The 18,593-nt window shown below is 42.6% G+C and overlaps 1 protein-coding gene across 3 annotated transcripts; it reads left to right on the top strand.

Annotated features, from left to right (window-relative positions):
* The first annotated feature begins 1,613 nt into the window (after positions 1-1,613).
* LOC111860772 (myelin-associated glycoprotein-like) lies at positions 1,614-12,511 on the top strand. Of its 3 annotated transcripts, none has more exons than XM_023844770.2 (10): positions 1,619-1,804; positions 3,215-3,544; positions 3,882-4,187; positions 4,553-4,837; positions 5,840-5,938; positions 6,134-6,149; positions 6,716-6,747; positions 8,044-8,106; positions 8,188-8,264; positions 10,851-12,510. In XM_023844770.2, exons 1-10 carry the CDS (start codon positions 1,735-1,737, stop codon positions 11,061-11,063), a joined length of 1,491 nt encoding a protein of 496 aa, XP_023700538.2. In that variant the 5' UTR covers positions 1,619-1,734; the 3' UTR covers positions 11,064-12,510. The 3 variants fall into 3 exon arrangements, with proteins under 3 accessions (XP_023700540.2, XP_023700538.2, XP_023700539.2); XM_023844771.2 differs by lacking the exon at positions 1,619-1,804 and adding an exon at positions 2,797-2,950 and having other exon boundaries at positions 10,851-12,511; XM_023844772.2 differs by lacking the exon at positions 6,134-6,149 and having other exon boundaries at positions 1,614-1,804; positions 10,851-10,990.
* Positions 12,512-18,593: the final 6,082 nt, after the last annotated feature.

The raw sequence follows: 18,593 nt of genomic DNA, 5'->3' as shown, positions 1-18,593 counted from the left end.
GTACAACATCCATTATGCTTAGTACAATATTGAAGCCTTAGGAATATATGCTTATAAATACAGGTCATTTTCCACATAAGACCCAGAGGAGCTTGTTTGCATCACAAAATCAGGGCTGATTAAAAGAACAAATTGATACTTCTATTGATCCCTGTGCAGAAATTGGTTTCTTTAGTCTCCCTAAACTTGCTCTTTGTAGAGTAAGCTGACTGCAAAGGGCAGCTACCTGTTGGGGTGCCCAGGGAGGTGGGGGTTAAGGGCCTTGCTCAAGGACCCACAGACAAGCTGAGGCTGGGTTTAAACTGGCAACCTTCCAACTACAGACACACAGGCTTAGCCCAATGAGCCACACCCTACCTCTGGGTGTGACACTCAAGCTTTCACACTCAGGCTCACGCAAGAAATCTTACAGCCAATCTATATTATTCCATTATAAACCTAAAATTAGCTACATGAAAAGCGTTGGGGCAGTTTGCAAACCCTACAGACTATTTACAAGGTAATAAAACTCTTCCATTCATTTACTGTAGATGTGTGTGCAGACTTGTCTTGAATTGAAAATGTCACGCCAGCCAGCTGACCAAAGTTGGCAATCCTGGGTATCTCCAAGGATGGGGTTGTGTGACTAAGCAGGGCCAGGCAATGATCACGCAGAAACCAGGGAGCTAGACGAAAAAAAACGAGATTTGTTTGCACTGTGCGTACTGCATTTGCACTTTATCTTGTTTTGTCAGCACTTTCCAATCCTTACTGTTGTTTGCTGCAGAACTTCCCTGTGGGATCAGTAAAGTGTGGTTTTATTATGTTAAATGAAAGTAAGAAACATGACCGGGGAATGGAAACATGATGAAGTATCAGACCAAAAGCACAGGGCTGAGCGCTCCAGAAAGCAAAAGCTGAGCCGAGCGGACGTGAGATCAATAAAATGGCTGCAGGTGTGGGTGATCGCACTCCGAAAACAACCACGCTTGTGAAACGGATTCTGGACCATAAGGTGGAATGCGACTGCGAAGGGTGACCCTGTCTTAGGCCGTGAATTAGCCACGGGAGCTTTAAAAGACAGAAGATGGAGAGATTAGTCAAGTCACAGGTTCCCCTTCATCAGCTGTCCTCGTGTAGGCTTGATACCAGCTTTTTTCCGCCATCAGTCAGCGTGCGCTTCCACGACGAACGTCATATGATACACCTCTAGTGCATTTTATTAGTGAGACATAAATTCCATGTGTCTGAGGTTTGTGCCCAAAAGCTGTTTTTGGATAAGATTCCATTCTGCTGAAGGGTGTGTAGTGATAGGCCGCCCCATGTAAACTGGCACACAGGGGTCAAAGGAAAAAACTGAAAAACAAATAATCTTCACTTCATTTTTGAGCCTCGTAACCTTTTCGATTTCTGTTTCTGGTGGTTTACCAGACACTCACTTTCTGCAAGACACCTTCTAAGGATGTCTATGAAACTGTCTTTCCCCATGTTTTCTTATTTTTTTGGTCGGGGACAGTTTACCCATGTTTATGTCACAGCGCGAGATGTGAGAATGATCTTTCCTCGATTTTTTTTTTGAGTGGGTGAGACTGACGAAGAGGTGTGCTGTTTCACCCGAACAGACTGATGAACCCGACGGCATTTCCGCGAATCAGACCTCCTGATGCACTTTTCATCAAAGACTTCCTCCTCTGAACCTGCTGCCTGCCGGCTGCTCTCTCTCGGGTCCTCTCAACCTTGTGGCGGACAAGCATCATGGATCAGTGCGTCAGGACCTCTAACCTCCTCATCATCTCTGCTGTTCTCTGGCTGAGACTCGATACAGGTAAACGCTTCTTCCATTGTCTTCTGAGCCCAAGAGCTTATGACACGAAGCCTGTAAAAGAAAGGTAAAAAAAAAAAAAACAACAGGTGATTTAACATGTGGAAAGCTCAAGCCAGGGAGAAGGTCCAGAAACATAATCTGAATTTTGGCAGCTATCTAACTGCAAAACTGTGGAAAAACTACCAGATCTCTAAGTCATTTTGGCTATCTGGCAAGAGGTCCAAGATTTCAGCATCTGACATAAATTGAAATAAAATACAGAGACAGCAGAAGTCGCTTAGGAACATCTGTCCAGTACAAAAATAACATGACTCCTGACAGCTGATCCTTTGAGTCGAAGCAGATTAGAATAGAACTGAATATCTTTTATTGTCATGGCACATTTCTGTACTACGAAATTCACTGCAGAGTTCCTTAAAACAGTACATGTAACCTTCCACACATTGTCACCCCAGCCTCTCGTACACCAGTTTGTACTGTGCTTCCTTGTGATTTTTCAACGTCTCTTTTTCCTTAACACATTTTTAATGTTTTACCAGCCGAGGTTTCCACCTCCCGCTCACATGCTCGTTTGCGTACAGCCTGCCGGGCCTCATCGTGTGGGTTTTTGGTTTTTATGTATCTTTTCCTGCTTTACGAAACACGATTAGTCAACCAGGGTGACGAAGTTTCACACTGAACTTAATTCTGAAAAAAACATGTTTTTTTTTAAATATGTGTTAAATGTAAGTATATGTATTTTTCGATGACAGCCTTTTTTTTTACATGGTATGTTGGTTTGATCAGTTAAGTTTTCCGCTGTCACCCCCTGCATTCCTTTCCCCTCGTTCTCCCCATTGTGTGACTCTAACCAGCCACACCTGTTACTTGTTTACTCTTTCCTCCCATTACAGCCCTTGTCTGGATCACCCCAGGTGCCTCTCGTCTGCTCCCTCGTCAGTGGTGTATATAGTGCCTCCCTGTCTTGAGCTCCCCAGTCCGGTCATTGATGTTGCTGCCCGTGCCCCCCCGTTGTGACCCCCTGTGGTCCCTTACCTTTTGACCTGCTTGTAGTTTTGTCTAATAAAGCCCTTTTTGATTTATTTTCCCCCATGCTTGCCTTCGTCTCCGTCTTTGCCTGTGACGTGACATCCGCAAGCATTTGTGGTAAAGTTTTAAATGCATTTAATTAAAATGCAAGGCAAATTAGTGCAATGGGGAAGTTCCCTTGATTTTCTGAGGAACACGGGCAAATCAGATTCAGAAATGACCCTAATAGGCTTCAGCGAATCGCTTTGCTCAGTGGTCTTCGAGGTACCAGCAGAATATGGATGGAGGAGGCCCAGGGCAACAAAGCCTAGAGTTACACAGCAAAATTGATCTCTATATTTTGTCTTTCTGTGTTTTCTCTTTCACCATGCAATATCACAGGAACGGAGGCCCTCCCTATGTTGGTTGTGCAGGAGAAGGAGGTCAAGGCAGCTGTGGGAACCTCGGTGAGGCTGAGCTGCCGGTTCCGCTATGAGGCCCAACCCAACGACGTGCTGTTTGCCAAGTTCTATAGAGAGTCCCAGGGGGTAAACGCTGGGACAGCCAATATCAGCTGCCAGACAGACGGACAGCTTAAGAACTGTGAAATGTTTTCCATAATTAATGTTACGCTTAATTTAAGTTCAGCCAAATTCATCTGTGAGGTTACGATCCCAAGACCCGGTGCATCAGTGGTCAAGTCTGGAAATGGCACCATTGTCTTACTGTATGGTGAGTAAGAAGTCTGCAAGATGAGGTCTATACTTTGTGTCACTCATGTTTTGGTAATGATTAATAATAAACCATGATTCAGATACACTGGTGAATCGCCATGATCAGTACTGCTTTTGATGTTTATTACTTTTGGTATAATAATATAATGCTCATTTTGAGTATGACATTTTATATCATGGATTATTTGAGAGTAACATGCAGTTGATTATTAAGTATCTTCATGGCTGATAGAACTGAATGTATATGAATTAAAATTCACTATTTGCTGGATAAATTCCATTATATGAATCGGTCAGCATTAACCTCACAAATGGCCGCTGTTTTCCTGCCCCAGCCGAGCCCGTGTCGCTATGGATACAGCCCCAGGATTTGGAGGAGGGAAAAGAGGCTGAATTACAATGCGACGCCCGTCGTTTCTACCCCGCCAACGTGATGGTGAGCTGGCTGTGTGGAGAGCGGAGAGTGCCAAAGGACAGCATTCACGATAATTTCACCACCGAGGCGGACGGCACCTCCTCCCTGCACAGCCGGTATAAGTTCACCCCCACGGCAGGAGAAAATGACACGCCATGCCTCTGCAAACTTTATCACCACCTGTGGACACGGGAGAGAGAAGCCTGGGTCACGCTCAACGTCAGCTGTGAGTCTGCAGAGTGCCCCGCTGAGAGACAGATACCTCAAGGATAAACATTTAGAACAGTGATTCCCAACCCGGTCCTCTGGGACCCTCAGACAGTCCAGGTATTTCCTCTCTCCCAGCATGCCTGTACCAGATATTCGATGTTCCTAATTGGCTGGGAGCTGGAAAGGAGCAAAAATGTGGACCGTCTAGGGGATCCCGAGGACTGGGTTGATAAACACTGATTTAGAGACATGAAGGAAATAGCATGTTAATGCAGATATGTAACTAACCCTTAACACCATTAACTAATGAGATGGCCCATGTGTTGCTGTCCGGTAGCTTAGCCCTTGATGCTAATCACCTTGGCGATATCCCCTTCCTAGACAGCCCAAGAGCCATTCACGTGACCTCTGACCTGGGTCACATGACGGACGGCACGCTGCAGCTGGTGGAGGGCTCCCTGCTGAACGTAGCGTGTACTGCGAGCGGGAGACCCCTCCCCAACATTCAGTGGATGTGGAGAAACATGACCAGGATTTCATCTGGGAGTAACCTGATCATAGACACTGTCACGGAAGAGCACGAAGGGATGTACTGGTGTGTGGCAAAAAACCAGTATGGAGAAAGTAATGCCAGTATGGTCCTACTGGTATCTCCGAGAAACACTGGTACGTGTGAGTAGAATATCGCCTGGATTTTTGGAAGAAATGGCTTGAAACGAATGTTTTTAACTGTGAAATTGTAATTAAAGATCAGTTGATGCGCAATGCAGCATTCAGGTTTGCGTAATGAAGGGCCAGCACATGAAAACAATACTGAGTGTAAAGACAACACAGTAATCCAGCTACTGTTCGCTACTGGGGCCTTTAACTGGTTTGCTGCCGTTTCCAGCATGCAGACAACATCCTGCGTACCTTTTAGTCCCTGACGTGCATCTCTGTGTCGACTTGGGAGGTTTTTGTGTAGCGTCTCGCCGGCCTGGTGTCCCTGCTCTGTGCCAGATGCTTCTGTTAACCCGACGGCTGGAAGTCCAAAAGAAAACCAGCCAGTGATGATTATATGCTGCTCCATTATTAGGCAATACACATGTCGCACCGTAATTATACCTGCTAACTGACATTTATCCTGCTCCATAGACGGTTCTAGACTTTTTTTGTCTCAATCCCACAGAAAATTATTTTTAAACTATTTGGTGATTTGTTCCTTATTTTCACATACATTTCGTACCCCCTGCCTGGCAAATTTTACCATGGGGGACCCCCCCCCCCCCCCTTTTCCAGTTAAAGGCCCCAGTAGTAAATAGTAGCTGGTTTCCTGTGTTGCGTTTACACTCAGCACTGTATTCATGTGGGGACCTTTCGTTACACAAACCTGCACGCTGCACTGAACGTTAACTGATCTTTAATGATAATTTCACAATTTTATCGTACCCGGGGAGAGGGGTGGCGTCCCGTATCTTGGGGAATCCCCTCGTGGGTCAAATCCTGGAATCGCCCCTGTCTTACTCATGTAGACCTAATTAAAAATATGTCGTTTCCATAACGAGCAGCAGTTTCTTATTTGAGTTTAACAGACTTAATTTTAAGAAGAATGAACTTTAAAGGCAGTTGATGATGAGGATGATGATGATGATGATGATGATATATGTTCTTTGGATGATTCATTTACAGACTCCATTGCACTTTACATGTTCGGAGCTGTTCTCTTCATCACGCTGCTGTCTGTCATTCTCTGGCTCACTACTCGGTGGAGAACTCCGCCGAACCGAGGTACCTGCCTTCAGCTAAACCGCGTACAAAGTAACAAACAGCCGGCTTCTCGTTTACTTACTAGCTGGACTGTGCTTCTTCCTCGCCTGACATTTTGCATAAATTAAATCAACAGACCGCTCACAATTTATTACGCGTCCAAAACACCAGAATTTCAGCAACGTACCCCTTCACCCGTTTTTTTCCATTATTCAGGTCCCGTTCCAAAAAGGTAAGACTACTTTTACTTTTCAGAATTCGTTTATCATCTAATTATACCACGGCTTTTGTGAACCTTTCTAAATGTTCTCAAAGAAGAAAAAAAAACACACACGGGCTGTATACTGCCGGACCACTTGTGTCTTATGTTTGTGGTGGAGAGGAAACCACTCTGGCGTGCAACGTGTGAACTGAGAAGACGACCGCAGTATTCATTTTCTCTGCATATGAAAACGGCGGGGTGCTGGGGGTGGGGATGGAGTCCAAATCGTAGGGCCATGGTGTTTTTAAAAATGAAAGTATAACAATTAAAACATGCTGCCTTTAGTCTCGCCAATGCCGGTAATGCCGTGCCTTACAAAAAGCACACAGTCTTGCAGTAAGATACTACGAACGAAACTATCGGTTTTGCAATGGTGTCCCAATGAATGGAAACAGATGCAAGGCATGGTGCCTAGGTTTGCGGTGCCGATTGCTGGTGGCAGGCCAGCGGGGGTATGGATACTCCACACAATACAATTAACTAGGCCTGGCTTTTTCTGGCTAATTTATAACAATATCTGCCTGTTTCTCTTGCAGCACGACTGACGGAGCCGCCACTACAGTACAAGGTGCGGAACACAAACCTTCCAGGAATGAGAAGTTCTACTTACACCAGGGGTGTCAAAATCCAGTCCTGGGGGGGGGGGGGAGCCCTGTATAGCTTAGTTTTTTCCCTGTTCCGCCACAAATGATTCAGCTCAAGTGCTGTGTGGTAATTAGCACACTGAGTTGAATCAGTGTGTAAAATGAGGGGAAACCCAAAAATGTGCAGGGCTCCCCCCCCCCTCCTTCCCAGGACTGCAGTTTGATACCCCTGCTTTAAACATTTATCTGTGCAAAATATTTAACAACAATGAGACGTCATTGATCCCCATGGGATCAATGACACACAGACATGTATGTAGGTTACAGCAGGCTTGGCAGTGAAGGGTTAGTGGCCGTGCTCAAGGGCCCATAGACCTAGCTATCCTCCTGTGGCTGGGACTACAACCAGCAACCTTCCGGTCACAGGCGCAGAGGCTTAACCCACTGAGCCACATGCTGCCCTCCTTAATTTTTCTTAGTATGTTTTTTTAAAGCTGAATGATAACACCTGTATTATCTATGCAGCCCAAATGTTCAAAAAGTGTAAAAACAATTTGTAACATTTTACTTGAGGGGCAAAAATAATATAGTATTATGCTATTACTTATAAATTAACCAACCACAAACTAATTAAGTCTTAGTTACATACTGATCTCACGTTCGTTCATCATTGCTGAATCCTAACACATCTGTTATCTCCAGCAAACACAATACTTGTTGTTATTGAAGGAACAAGTCATGAATAACACAAGTGAAATACCGACCTCACGTTTGTTCATCATTAATGAATCATGATGCATCTTTTATATATCAAGTAGCTACTCCTCAGATGCACAATGCCATATTTATCCCCAAGGGGAATTTTTTGTGCTGCAGTACTAATTTACATAAATTACAGGAATACACAGACACGAGGTAGGCATACGCGTAGACATAACGCCAAATTACAAAATTTAAAAATAAATATGTACAAATATGCAAAATGTACAAATGCAAAAAAATATGCGCATTGTGCATTATGTATTACACATAATTTATGAACGACATTTGTTCATGATTTGTATTTGTATCCATCAAGCAAAGTAATACCAAACAATTTTGCAGGCAAATGAAAAGCAGCGTTACATAAAACCAATTTCACATAAGTGGGCTACATACAGTGGCATACAAAGACCAATGGTTTCATTTTCTGTCACTTGTACGGGTTTCAGCCTGGCAGTGAGTGAAATGCTGACTGCGCGCTCGGCTTGCCTTTTCTTAATGCTGATATTCCATTTAAGGGCCAGAATGCGTACGACGCAGTGCACGTGAGGAGCGCGAGAACATGCAGCTGTTGCAGCCAGGTCGGTGCCTCCAAGTGCCTCAGGCGCCGTAACATGGATCTGTGAAGTTTTCAAATAAATCCCCGTTTTTGGTCTCTTTAGATCAAGACGACGATGGCGTGTCAGAAGTGCTGTACGCTGAAGTCGACTTAGCTGCGTCTCGACATCCAAAGGCGGCGGTAAATCCTCGGCGTCGTTTTTATCATGTTGAAACGTTGCGACTTTTGATGTATCGCTACTTTAAATGGCGCACATCTCACTTCTGTGATGATATTAAAAGGTTAATTCAAATTCCATAATATATGTAGGTAATGGGTTGTATTAAGTTACATGCGTTTTACGTCACGATTTCTGCGTAGCGGCCATTTTACCAGGGAATGTTGGAGACGTCCGTCGCACAGATGCATAAAGTTCTCTATTTCTTTTCAATGTTAAAGAAAGTTTCATATAAACTAAATGTATAGCGAGTGCTCAAGACTATGAAAAGCTGTATTTTGTTCAGGCAAATGGGACTGAGGCATTTCTTCGTATCATTTGAAGGAAGTAATCTACCACACAGTTAACCATAAAGTGTAATTGCAGGCAAAATGAGGTGCCGTTTTCTTAAATGATCATAATGCGTGAATTCCCAGCTTTATCTTACATTAGGGTGCCGAACATAAGCTCAAAGAAACTGTTATTTAGATATACACTCAAAAAATACAAACGGGGCCAGCGACTGCGACGCAGATGATATGCAACGTCAAGTTCACCAGTCGGTTCTCCCTTTTACTCAAGCTCAGTGGCTATAAAAACTCCCACGTTTAGATGATAGAAATTAACTTTGTCCTTAGGAACAAAACTAGCTCGCCTGATTTATCGCTAATGAAGGTTTCCATATATGACAAACCACAAGATGCCACTGCCTGAGCATGTGAGTTTAGCGAGTTAATTTACGAGAGCACAGTACTGCTGTTAGCTAATCGTCCTATACTAACATTCAGTCAGCAATATATATACTGTATAGGGCCTATATATATATATATATATATATATATATAATATAATATATATGCCTATTTCACTGCATATACTAATAGGCAATTTGCGCCGATCACCAAATCAGCTTCTTTCCTTGGAATAATGCGAAGGATGGCGATAGGCTGTATTTAAAAGTCTGTAAGCCTACCGATGAACGTTCTTAAAATGGCATTTTATTAAGTGTTTTAAGTACACAGAATAGTCTCTCAATCTGTTTTGTTACAAATTAGCCTACATCTGATTTTTTCCGTCCAGCAAAATACAAATAACAAAATGCTCAAAAGGAAATGAATACGCATTTTTAATGAATTTAACTGAAATACGGCCCATTATCAAAAACACAGAACGTGCCACTTCTTGACAGTATCGTCGTTCAATTTTTTTCGATCGATGGATCTTTTCTGTAGCCTTCCGGTAGCTCTTCGGTATCTTTGCCTTGATTTGTACGATCCGGAGGTATATAGAAGAAACTTAGATTCGGGGTTTTCTTGCTGCTGTTGTCATTCGCACCCCGGTAAAATGGCCGCCGCCTCGTTTTCATTTATGCGTACCTTGGACAATGACATCAACTTAATACGACCGTTTGGGATAATGTTTCCTAGTGTACTGAAATAAAGAATGATGACCCCCCTTCATTACTCCAGCGTTTTTACTGAGCTGCTGGTTTGAAAAACCATCCATGACAGTGAAATGTGGAAAGATAATTAGTCCTATTGTTATTATTTTAATGATATTTCCTCAGTCACAGTTACAGATCCAGTCGGTGCTTGGGGGGGAAGGCAAACTGAAGCCAGTTGTTCTGTTAGGGCAGGGGTGCCCAATCTTATCCGCAAAGGGCCGGTGTGTATCCAGGTTTTTGGGATAACCTTTAGGTCAGCTGTTCAAACCCAGGTGTGAGGACTCTTCAGCCAATCAGTCCTCTAATTAGTAATCTAATTAGGGAGTTGCAGCGAAAACCCGCATACACAGCGGCCCTTTGCGGATAAGATTGGCCACCCCTGTGTTAGGGGGACCAGATGCATTTGACCTTAAAGTATTACTTACACTAGATTGTCACAATTAAGAAGCAAAAGACAATTTTGAAAATCGATGTTGTGCAATGCTCTCAATTATATTTTACAGTTTTTTCAAATATGTAACTCATTCTGATTTCTCGTTTAGACTGTCTTGCTTCCCACAAGCATAGCTATTATTTTCTGTCGTTAATTTCGCTTTTCAGTGACTGAAGCGACTCTTCAGTGCTTATATTTGTGTTTCCCCTGTCGCCAGCGCACAACATTTTAGCCCACATATATAAATGTGAATAATAGTAATAATAATAAAAGATTTATATCAGACCCAAGTAGCATATGTATTTAGGGCGGCCACGGGGGGTATGCATGTGGTCTTGGGGGCACTTGGGCCCCCCCCCCCCCAGAACCGCCTCTGGCTTAGGACAAAAATTGGTAGCATGACATAAGGTTTTCTTTTTTCCGTTAAGAAAAACTAGAAACATCTCACTAGAAACAGCTCACCATGTATCTTCCCTGAGTAAACCAATGGATTAGCTGTAAACAGTTTTTAGAAACCTATGAAACAACAATAAGAATAAAAATAAATGATAAAAGGAAGGAAATAATAAAATGATAAAATTATTTTTTTTTAAAAAAAGATCATCTCAGTACACTGGGAAACATTTCCTGCTGCAGCCAAGAAGTGCATAAAACGATTGATTAGAGACCCTGCCCTTTTCTGTGTCCCACCAGCAAGGAGAGCTGGAGGTCTCCAGTGTGATTATATACAGTGAAGTCGCCCTAAGGAAAATTCAGAGTCATGTGAACACTGGCGGCCAGAAGGAGGCACTGCAGACCACGTATGTTCTGGCTGAATGGCCGTCACGTTGTCCTTCTCCTGCGTCTATTCCGTCTTCAAGGGCCGCGTCCCCGTCCTTGGTGCCCCCGAGGGACCCCCCACGATAGCCCAAGAGCATAACACGAACTCTTAAATACAGTGAAATGGAGAAAATGTGTCAGGCAACGTAAATGCATCGCAGGAAGACCGCAAGCCGGCCGTAATTTCCTCAGATTAGTGTTGGCTGCTGGTGGGAAACTGCCTTCACATAGTCGTCTTCGCTCACAGCAAATGACTTTAGTGTTAGGCCTAGATTGTTATGTAGGGCGGACGCTGGCTAGACGTATGTGCTTTTTGTGGCAAGTTGCGGTGCCCAGAAACAAAGCCAGACCCCAGCACGTCTCCATGTTATTCTATATAATGATTTTTGAGCCAGGGGAAAGGACTAGGGAACTCTAACTCTTCACGATAGAAACCAGTGATTTAATGTCAGTTATAGTCATCTTAGAGTGCAAATGTGTTGTTTCTCTCTCAAATGCGCAATGGCATCATGGTTAAAGACTGTCAGCACTTTTGTGATGATCGCTCCCAGCTGCAGAGTTTATCGGCTGTGTTAAATAAATCAGCGTGTAATTATGTAAATAAGAGAGGACTTAACAAGCCGTTTTACCTGAATATGAGGGATATTATTTGCCGACCCTTAACATTACTGTTTCAAAAATCCTTATCTGAAGGTGTGGTACCTTCTGATTGGAAGCATGCCAACATAACGCCCATTTTCAAAAAAGGGGATAGAAGTAATTTGTCAAACTATAGGCCAATCAGTCTAACTTGTATAACTGGTAAAGTTATGGAGGCTATAATCAAAGAGAAAATGGTAGATTACCTGGACTCAAATAACATTTTGAGGGATAGCCAGCATGGATTTAGGAGAGGTAGATCCTGTTTAACAAATCTGTTGGAGTTTTTTGAGGAAGCTACTCAGGAAGTTGATGATAAGAAGGCCTATGATGTCATCTATTTAGATTTCCAAAAGGCTTTTGATGTTGTTCCCCACAAGAGGCTCTCACTTAAACTCAAAGCGACAGGTATTTTAGGAACTGTAGCGACTTGGATTGATAACTGGTTAACGGATAGGAAGCAGCGAGTAGTTATAAGAGGCTCGATGTCACAGTGGGCCTGCGTTCATAGTGGGGTACCGCAGGGTTCAATTTTAGGACCACTTTTGTTCCTAATTTACATAAATGATATAGACACCAATATATACAGTAAACTGGTGAAATTTGCAGATGACACCAAGGTGGGTGGTGTAGCAGATACTGAACTAGCGGCTCAGCAGCTACAGCGGGATCTTAATTTAATTAGTGACTGGGCTGACACCTGGCAGATGAAATTTAACATAGACAAATGTAAGGTACTCCATGTAGGGAGCAGAAATATAAAGTACAGGTATTTTATGGGACCTACTGAAATAAAGGTAGCTGATTATGAGAAAGACCTTGGTGTGTATGTTGATGCTTCCATGTCTCATTCTCGCCAGTGTGGGGAAGCAATAAAAAAGGCCAATAGGATGTTGGGGTATATCTCCAGGTGTGTGGAGTTTAAGTCAAGGGAGGTAATGCTAAGATTATACAATTCCTTGGTGAGACCTCACCTAGAATATTGTGTACAGGTTTGGTCACCATATCTTAAAAAGGACATAGCGGCCTTAGAAAAGGTGCAGCGTAGGGCCACAAGAATGATTCCTGGTCTTAGAGGAATGTCATACGAGGAAAGGTTATTTGAGCTAAATCTGTTCAGCCTCAAGCAAAGGAGACTGAGGGGGGACATGATCCAGGTCTATAAGATTCTAACAGGTTTGGATGCTGTTCAACCGAATAGTTACTTCAGCATTAGTTCAAATACAAGAACTCGTGGCCATAGGTGGAAATTAGCGGGAGAACATTTCAAACTGGATTTAAGGAAGCACTTCTTTACACAGCGTGTAGTCAGAGTATGGAATAGTCTTCCTGATAACGTAGTGCAAGCTGAATCCTTGGGTTCCTTTAAATCAGAGCTAGATAAGATTTTAACAACTCTGAGCTATTAGTTAAGTTCTCCCCAAGCGAGCTCGATGGGCCGAATGGCCTCCTCTCGTTTGTATAGTTCTTATGTTCTTATGTTCTTATGTTCTTAATATCGCTGTATATATCCTTGTATGTATCTGTTATAAACACAAGCTGCAACCGCTCTTTTGACAGACTAAACCCCAGAATAAACTGGTTTGTTGTAACCTGTGGCTTGTATTTCATGTTTTAATAGTGGCTTTTTGGGGTGAAAATAATAGCTTATTTTTGGGTAGACTGAAAAGTTGGAAGATTTCCTAAACTTTCCACCTTCGCTTCTATTTAGAAATTAAGGATGTCTGTCATACCACTGATTCCTCTTTTGTTGTGTGATTACACCATCAGATAAATATGTTCAATTACGACAAAGGTGTACAGAGTGGCAAAAAGCAGACATAATATTAACATTGTTGTAACAGCTCCGGAGGTTGGCTGTGATGCAAAGCAAACACGTCAGTGAGAGCAAGTTTAAAACCTATACACTACCCACTCAGGGCGCTGTTCCACTGTACCAGGTACCGTACTTTTGGTGCTTCAAAGTGTTGGCGTAAAAACCGGTACTGGTGCCACACCCCTGGCTGTAGTATATTATAGGGCTGGCCGATGTGCGATATTAATACCAACATCACATGTGTTACGGTCGCGGTGCAGGCGAGCCGGAAAGCAGGCAAGCTGAGCCGGACTGACAGGCAAACGGGGTTTATTGATTACAGACGGGCAGACAGGGACAGGACCAGGCACTACGTCGGACAACGTCAATGACAGAACTAGGGAATACAGGTACAGACGCCGACTAAATACACCAGACGGGTAGGAGAGCACAAGGAACAGCTGATGACAATTGGGTAGTAACACGAGGTAACGAGGGGGCCGTGGCACACACGAGGATCAGACGAGCCGGGCGTGACAACATGATCAATTCTGTACGGACGTTATAGCGCAGGGAGTTTAAGCTGCACATTTTAACTCTGTCATAGGAAAAAAACTTAGCAAGTTTTGCAATTTTATTTATTATCCCTTTTCAAGATTATCTATTGTATGTTTAAAAATCAGTTTAAAGTTATACCTCGGCTGCTTTTGAAAGAGCGCTGTATGCATTCTCTGAGACAATCATAATCATTTTCATCCTTGCTGGTTAAATCACTAATAGACGGGTTCCTGAGAAATTTATGTTGAACTGCTTTTTTTTGTTTCATAAATACCCCGATTTTTATTACAACAAAATAATACGGTGCTGCCCAAGTATATTATATAAAACACCTCATTTCTTGTCTTGTCGTTTCCTATCTTGCTGTCTGTTCTTCCGACCAGATCGAAAATTCAACTTGGGTCTTTCATTTGTCCATACATACATTATTAATACTTTTATTTTTTTTCTCACTTTGTTGATTGCTGTTTTCTAAGTTAACATTTCTTTTAAATATGGCGGTTGTATTGTCTTTCAAAGGCAGGCGATTTGCATAAGGGTGATTCCACCGAGTCGGTTCCATTTGCATGTTATAAATCTTCAAAACCAAATGTATTTTTTTCCATCTTTTTCAACACTGCATCTAATGACATATTTAACTACCCAAAACGTGCACTGGTCAGTCTCAGGTAACTTTTTCAAGGGTTTTAAGTGTAAAGTATTTGCTTTTTTCAAAGTCCTGTTACCAAAACCTCAAGCCACTGTTTATAATTATTATATTATTTAATATCATTTGAAAGTCATATCAACTACAGTAGGTCTTTTGTGTCAATAAAGTGTGTATTTTAATGAAATGTTTGGTTACATGTTCAAAAAATGTAAACATGTAATTAAATAAATAAATAAATAAATAACAACTTGCTCATATGTACAGTTTTTATTTTCTCTTTAAATGAATAACAGGACAGAAAGTAACATGACTGAGTTTTAGCATAAAATTAGCAAATTCATAAACACATGTCATCAAAGCTAATAGTATTATAACATTGTGTGCATTGAAGTAACTTAACCAAAAATGTTTCTTAAAAAATATATATATATATAATCTAAGAAATAATTTGGGTAGAGGACTGAGCGTTGAGTTCGACCACCTCAGACCTGCTGACAATATCGTCAAAAATACCGGAAAGAAAGAGAGAGAACTTACTTTTGGTTTTACGGTGGTCCACAAGAGACTGCGATGATGCAAGTTCCAGCTGAACATGCCATTTGTGGAAGGTGCCAAATTTAGGGGCAGAAATGTATTGGGGCACCAGTACGGAGTGAAAACCCGAAGGACACCACTGAAATGTGCATTTTAACTAGCATAATATTGACTTACTATAAGGAAAATGATGGGAAATACTGTCACACAACAATTGCAAAAATATATTTTGAAGGTTTTTAGTCATATTTCGTGATGAAGTGTAGCATTAGTGAGCAGAGACAGGTGACAGACTTTTTTTCGGTGTTCTACTTAGTTTTCATTAATGTTTTGCACCATGTATGTTAAATTTGCGATGAGCACACTGTGGAGAGCACTTTGATTTAATAATAATAGGTGTAGCTAGGCTACTTTTCTTACAATTTTACACATATAATGTCCTGGGGACCAAGGGCGTAACTTTGGCTGGAACATTGGGGGGGTCGAGGTCTCCACCCATTACAGGGGAAACATGATTATTGGGGGGGTTATATTGGCTGGATCTGATTATTGGGGGGGTCATGACCCCCCTAACCCCCCTGGAAATTACGCCCATGCTGTGGACAGAAATGGCACAGATTTGGTGGAATGACCCATAAACAGTCGACAAAGAAAGCGTTTCATGTTCCATGCCAAAGTACCGAAGTATCAAGTGGTTTGGCACTTTATGTATTGGCACTTTTGATGCTGATAGTCGACCACAGCTAATTGAAAAGGAAAAGTAGGCTACCGAAAGTACCGTACCAAAAGTAGGCTAATGTACCGGGTGCGGTGGAAATGCACCCCCCTAATTGAGTAATAACACAACGACGTCCAAATGAACGTGATATTTTGTGAAATGTCGACATCTAGTGGTTCAGCCTAAGTCATTACATCCATCCAACCATTTGTCTGATTAGGATCGCGCGGTATTTTCGAAATGTAATGTACGAGTGACATCAACCGTTCAGAATCCCTGGACAGATGGGCGTTTGCCTGATCCCTGTCCGGACGTCCTTGATCCATCGAACCCTCTCCTGATTAAATTTGTCGAGGTGAGGTCCATCATATGAACAAAACAAAATAAGAATACTGACCTTGCGTTTATACTGGAAGTAGTATCTCCGTACCAAGGAACCTTTTGGTTCCCACACTGCATATCACACTGTATATTCATATATTTAAAAGACCCTATTTAGTTATTTATTCCATATGTATGTAACGCTGCAGAACTTTTGCACTATTTCTTTATTGTTTGTCGTGTCTACATGCTTGCACTGAAGGAGCTGCTCTTAATCTCATTCTACATGTGTATAGTGACAATAAAAGGCATTCATTCATTCATTCAAGTTTTCAATAAAAACTGATTTTGAAGTAAGGAGGTAACTTTTTGGATGTATGGTATTTTTCTTCTGCTGCCTAAAGTTTAGATGACAGCGAATTTAAACTAACATCAAATTAATCTTTAGGGTTTGGGTTAAAAATGAACATGAACAGTCTATGCAAGTATAGATGTTGCTAGGTAGCATACAAGATTTTATCATAACTGCAATATCGGGGGCAATTGTAACTGTTAAAATGATATAAGCACCTTGTTTGTCTGTGGTGAGATAATTTTCTGTTAGAAAATGAAAATATTTCACTAAATCTAAATAAAAAAATAAATAAAGGTGTATTTAACTGTTTTTGTTACAGCATATGTAGAAGCTCGTAAACAAATATACTTTTTTGTAAAAAAAAATATATGTTTTATATATGTTCAAACAATATTATACAGTATACTTTTTTGTTTAAAATATTCTGTTTTATATGTGTTCAAACAACATAACATATTCACAGAAAGCATGAAGGAACTATCAGTTTGTCTGTATAGTGGATTTAAAATGATCTGATTGAGTATAACCCAGGAGAACCAAAGAGGATGATTAGTTCACTTGTGAGAAGCACACATTTTATAAAATTAGAACAGAGATGTTTACTTTTATCTCAGTTCAAGTAATTAAAATCTACATACTACTAGAATAGTTGCCAAATCGTCTGCAAAAATAAAATAGACTTTTGCTTTGAATGCATATGATGCCTGACATTTAAAAGAATTTGAACTACAGTATATACAAAACAATTTTTTTATGTAACATTATTAGATATTAAAGCAGTAATGCAGTAACTTTTATGGTGTGCTTCTATTTGAGATACAATAGGTTAATAGGACTTTGTTTCTCAATGTTACAGTATATTTTCCTGCTCAAACACTCCTTAATATGCTAATTACCAGGTTTAGTAGGTGTGTCTGAGCAAGAAAATCTGCAAATTGTGTTGCAAATGGCCAGCATACAGTACCTCCGGTCCGAATGACCGAGTTTCTCGCCCTATCTCTAAGGGAGAGCCCGGTCACCCTGCGGAGGAAACTCATTTCGGCCGCTTGTATTCACAACCTCATTCCTTCGGTCACTACCCACAGCTCACGACCATAGGTGAGGGTAGAAAGGTAGCTTTGCCTTTTGGCTCCTTCATCACCATGACAGACCGATGCAGTGCCCGCATCACTGCTGATCCGTCTGTCGATCTCCCGCTCCATCCTTCCCTCTCCAGGACCCCCGAATAGACCTTTCCAGGGAGGCTGAAGAGTGTGATCCCTCTGTAGTTAGAACACACCCTCCGGTCCCCTTTCTTAAATAGGGGGACCCCCACCCTGGTCTGCCAGTCCAGAGGCACCTCCCCCAATGTCCACGCGATGCTGCAGATGCGTTTCAACCAGGACAACCCTGCAACATCCAGAGCCTTAAGGAACTCCGGGCGGATCTCAACCACCCCCACCCCGGGGCCCGGCCAATGAGGAGTCCCCAGACTCTGCCTCCTCATTGGAAGGCGTGTCGGTGGGATTGAGGAGGTCTTCGAAGTACTCCTTCCACCGACCCACAAAGTTCCGAGCTGAGGTCAGCAGCACCCCATCCCCACCATAAACAGTGTTGATGCCGCACTGCTTTCCCGCCCGGAGCCGCTGGATGGTGGACCAGAATCTCTTCAAAGCCATCTGGAAGTCGTTCTTCTTGGCCTCGCCAATCTCCTCCCACACCCGAGTTTTTGCCTCAGCGACCGCCGAAGCCGCGTTGCGCTTGGCCCACCGGTAGCTGTCAGCTGCCTCTGGAGTCCCACAGGCCAAAAAGGCCCGATAGGACTCCTTCAGCTTGACGGCATCCCTCACCACCGGTGTCCACAATGGAGGTATGGAATATGGCCCATTCGGACCCACGGGGCGAAGTTCTGCCAGAGGTAGGAGTTGAAGGAGCTCGGTGCCTCTCCCCGCGAGCAACTCCAGAGTGCAAGAGGGTCCAACCCCCCACAAGGAGACTGGTTCCAGAGCCCAAGCCGTGCGTCGAGGTGAGCCCAACTATATCTAGTCGGAACCTCACAGCCTCGCGCA

Source organism: Paramormyrops kingsleyae, chromosome 24 (genome assembly GCF_048594095.1).
Source record: "Paramormyrops kingsleyae isolate MSU_618 chromosome 24, PKINGS_0.4, whole genome shotgun sequence".
NCBI lineage: Eukaryota > Metazoa > Chordata > Actinopteri > Osteoglossiformes > Mormyridae > Paramormyrops > Paramormyrops kingsleyae.
This window is presented reverse-complemented; position numbering and strand designations above follow the sequence as displayed.